Below are 4,763 nucleotides of genomic sequence, written 5' to 3'. Positions count from 1 at the left end.
TATATATATATATATATATGAACGACATATGTTGAACTACAAAAAATTTATTAAAGCAAAAATTTAGTTTTATCCTTTAAGTCAAACAGCCGTTGACAGAGTTTAAATAGTGGAAAATCCTCAAATAAAACAAAATATTTAAATGCCGGCCAGGTGGCCGAGCGGTTAGCTCGCCTGACTGCGAAGGCAATGGCTGCGGGTTCGAATTCCGCTCTGGGCATGGATGGTTCTCTCTTGTGTTGTCTTCTGCTGTGTGTGATGTGTGAATGTGGCCCACCCTAGGAACAGGTTTGCGGCAGCATGGCGTGGGTAATGTTGCTCGCCTCCGTGACTTTGGTTCACAGGTGCCAACTGGGGTAACGTAAAATGAGTAACAATTCCGGCATCTTCTTAGGCGAAGAATAAAGTTCAGCGCTTGACATTTGAAAAAAAAAATAAATAAATACTTAAATTTGAAATTTCTTCTTTTTCTATGAACTGTAACATTATATGAATTAAAACTTTCGTTGGAAGAAAATTTTATTTATTTTAAAAGTTATTTTAGCTATAGGGGAGTGTCGGGTACCCCCTCCCAGCGGGTACCCCCGCCCACTGTCAATTTCATATGTATAGAATATTTCTTCAAGTCAATGGGTCATCGGACATTAATTGTTATACTAAAATTGTTTATTTTATTATAATGTTTGATTTGTAATTATTGTTTTATCGACTAATTAAATATTAAAAAAAGATTATTTTCAAAGTTTCAAGTATTTATGCAGCTGGTAACATGATAAACAATAGTTTTGAAAATATGTTGAATACAGCAGTCAAATGTTTTAAATTTCTATTTATTTTTTAAGTGAAACTATTCTTTTTTTGGTTTATTCTTTTTTCATTATTTAATTAGTCGATAAAACAATAGAAACGTACAAAAATATTGATTATTACTCAATATTATGCAGAAATATAAGCCATACTCCTTAAGTGGGCGAGGCTACCCGACTCTCTCCTAATTGTTTTTAAATGGTAAGATTCTTACCGCAGGTTGGACATGTAGCATTACTTGAGGATTCAGGATAATATTTATAAAAAAAACAAGAATCATTGTTAAAAAAATTGTCAGATTTGATTTTAATTCTTTAATATCATAATTGGCAGTGTTAAAAAGACGGCATTTTCAATATTCTTTCCTCCAAAATTTCAAAAAATTAAAAATATTTAATCAAGACAAATTGTAAAATGAACATTTTATGCTAGTACACATAAAAATAATATATATAATTTTCTTCATTAGGTGTATTTTTAAAAAGAAAATAAAGATGTAAAAGGTAATGGTTTACCTTTTAAGATTCTAGAAGTGCAGACAACAGCAACTATCAGAAGCTAAAAATTAAAGATAGGTGTATCAGAAATGAAACTTAGGTTACGAAATGAATTATAAATAAAATATATGGCAGTAAATAAGAGGTTAATTCATCAGTGCCATAATTGGTTTCAAGATTTATTTATTTATGTAATTTTTTGATTTCGGAAGAATAGTGGATTCAAGGAGTTTTGAGAGAAAATATGAAGGAAAAAACTTGAGGATCATTCAGCGAACCATCAATGTGGAAAGAGGGATTAAGAACATCAAACGCTGAATAATTTTAAAGAAAAATTGAGAAGAGGAGAAATGCTTTAGTTAAAAATAAGTTTTATACAGCTAGGCAACTAATTATACTGATTTTAATTAAATGTATATGTCGTCAATGATTCTTCAGATTTTGACCTTTTTTTTTTCTTGCTTCAATATTTTTCATAAGATTACTAATGTGAATATTTGTTTTATCTAACACTCTCAAAAATAAAGCTCTCATTTTTGACGATTCAGCACTCCTAGAGCAGTATTTCGTTAATTTTGAAAATCATTTCGTCACGAAATCACACGATTTGTGTACGAAACGTAGTGTATTGTAAGAGATTGTTATTTGGAATGAAAAATAAAGACTTGACAGTCGCAAATAAACTGACGAATCACGTTGACCGGTTTATATAGTGGTTAAGAAGTTAGTCTTATACCGGGAAGATCAGGAGTTTGAATCCCTCTTAGGGTATTTATGTAATTCATCTATTTTTTCCTGTTCTGTCGTGCCGTCTATGCCCAAGCTAAAGTGACCATTAAAGATGTTAGATACATTAGGCACTACAAGTTTTTATTTTCGGAAAAAATAGAATGACGAAATATTATTTATTTTATGACGAAATATTTTTTATTAATTATTTTATTTTAATTATGACAAAACTCGTTTCTTTGAAGAAAAGACGATAGTTATTTCGTCACTTTGGCGAAATTTTTGCTGAGAGCACATACCAGGAAAACGTTTCGTCAAACACGAAGCAAGTTTCTTTATAACCGAATATCCATTTTTTACAGTAAATTTTCGCCAATATTGGATGAATTTCATTTAAATTTGTGTATTTGAAGGAAAAATGTTACGTATTTCAGAAAAAACGTTATAAGTTTTTACTTTCTCCCAAACAGTGCAGACAATTTTAACTGTGTTTCAGTCGTAATCGCTGATCTCGTGCACTTAAGTTTTATGTGTTTTGTTAAAAGATCTGACACATTGTTTTGGTCAGAAATAGTGAAGATTCATATTTGAAAAATACTTTTTTAGGCAAAGCTTTTTTCTATGGATTATTGGCTCCGCTATCACCGGAGTTATCATCTCTTGGGTTTTTTTTTTTTCGATGAGTGTTATCTGAGAAGTAGGATTTAGGTGAAGAACTGCTTGTGATTGATGAGTTGAAAATGATAACAATATCAATGTCTAACAGGCTTTCAATCAGGTTTTTATATANTTTATTATTTTGCTTCAGCAATTTTAAAAAAAGGCACCTTTTTTGAATGGTAAATGATTTATAATTTAAGAAATTAGTTTATTTAGAACTATATTCATCAGATTTCATTATATATATATATATATTAACCGTCGTTGAACAGCAGACCCATTTGGGCTTACGCAACTAATGTTCAGCTCCGTAACCTTGTAATTTTGAACCAATCCAGAAGACAAGGAAACTCCTGGATCAGTACCCCCAGCGGTATTGATTTGTAACATGGAGGACTTTTTGACTCGACAAATTTAACAGGCATCAGTCACCATTTACTGCACGGGGAATCCTCGGCCAGCTGGGATCGAACCCACGAACTCTTGGACATGGGCCCAGTGCCCTATCGACCAGGCTATCCCTTCCTGCTCAATCAGGTTTTATTTTATTTTATAACCGTCGTTGAATTTTATAGGTTTACTATTACTAGCGTACAATTTCGCACCCTTGTAATTTTGAACAAAATCCAGAAGACAAGGGAACTCCTGGATTGAGTATTGGGAGAAATTTGTCTTCGTGGAGGACTTTTTGATGGAGCTAACCCGCATTTGCGTTACATGGAGAGTAAGACCACGAGACCCTCCCACGGTTAGCCTAACGGCAAGGGGACTCTAACCCATGATCCGTCTACCACTGAGGATGATTCATGTCAGCGCTGTTTCGTATCAACTGGGATTCGAACCCGGTTTGCCTCATCAATCAGGTTTTGAAGCACTTAAGTTTGTCTTCCGAAATTCATTAAATCAAGCATGCTTTTTTTACCCGCCATCTTTTCAGACTTGTCAACAGTCAAATCACTTCTTTCAATTTCAATTGCCTTCACAGTTATTTTCTTTGCTCTCTCATTGGATCATTTCAATCTAGTTTTGTACAAATAGTGAAATTCTCTTTAAAATAATGTGCATCTGAGCTCTATGTAGTATATCAACTTCTGGTTTTTATGCTCTTCACTGATACTTCGAAACATCATTTGGGATAATTAATTCACAGTATATCCAAAATATATTATCTGCAGTATTATCCAAGATTTTTGAGATGCAACAGTTTCAAGTGTCTCAGGCTATTTAAGAGCATAAAATACAAAGAATAGTAGGAAAAAAAGCACAATATTAAATTAAGAAAAAACAGAAGTATTACTTCAGGGTTAAAAGCAAAATTTTGGTTAGGTCAATGAGTAACGTCATTAAAGTTCAGTTTCGTAAAACTGGGATGTCCTGGGCATTTTACAATTTCGTTGGCTGGCTTTGGTTGTTCTTGGCTGGGTAACGTTACAGCAATTAACATTGGTTTATGATCGCACTGAAACAATTAAAGATTCAGATTTAATAGGATACCTGTAAGAGGCGTCACGCGTGTACATCGAATCTATTGATTTTTGAATCGAGGCACATACGAAACCGCAATTTACCCACGATGACTTCGCTTGCAGGTATCCAATTTAAAATATCTACCTGGATCTGTGCTAGAATCATCACTGTCAATCGACGGTTCCTCTATAACCATAGGGACAAGAGCTCCTGAAAATTACAATATAAAAATTATTATGCTGAATAACCAATGTGAATATTTATAATAATTGGTTAATCTTATTCTTTCGTAAGAAAAATGACATAAATATCGACTTTTCTTATTTTATATTGGTTTTTATAACCATACTTTTAATTATGCGCATTATGAATACATTGAGAAATAGAAAAAGGAGGTTAAATGATTTCACTTAATTATGTTTATTATTTTGCTTCAGCAATTTTAAAAAAAGGCACCTTTTTTGAATGGTAAATGATTTATAATTTAAGAAATTAGTTTATTTAGAACTATATTCATCAGATTTCATTCATTTACAAAAAAATGGTTTACGTCATTAAAGTTTAGAGCTAGAATTTGGCTGTTATATATATATATATATATAT

General features: G+C 32.2%; 1 protein-coding gene across 1 annotated transcript in view; it reads right to left on the bottom strand.

Moving 5' to 3' along the window:
• LOC139426635 (uncharacterized) overlaps nt 1–4,763 on the bottom strand; it is a 14,537-nt gene that overhangs the window by 2,482 nt on the left and 7,292 nt on the right. Inside the window, exons 5-6 of the mRNA XM_071186041.1 lie at nt 4,305–4,370; nt 1,323–1,365 (exon numbers count right to left, since the gene is read on the bottom strand). Coding sequence (XP_071042142.1) covers nt 1,334–1,365; nt 4,305–4,370 — 98 coding nt within the window. The 3' untranslated portion in view covers nt 1,323–1,333. The remainder of the gene's footprint in view (nt 1–1,322; nt 1,366–4,304; nt 4,371–4,763) is intronic.

Source organism: Parasteatoda tepidariorum, chromosome 1, assembly GCF_043381705.1.
Source record: "Parasteatoda tepidariorum isolate YZ-2023 chromosome 1, CAS_Ptep_4.0, whole genome shotgun sequence".
Lineage (NCBI taxonomy): Eukaryota > Metazoa > Arthropoda > Arachnida > Araneae > Theridiidae > Parasteatoda > Parasteatoda tepidariorum.
This window is presented reverse-complemented; position numbering and strand designations above follow the sequence as displayed.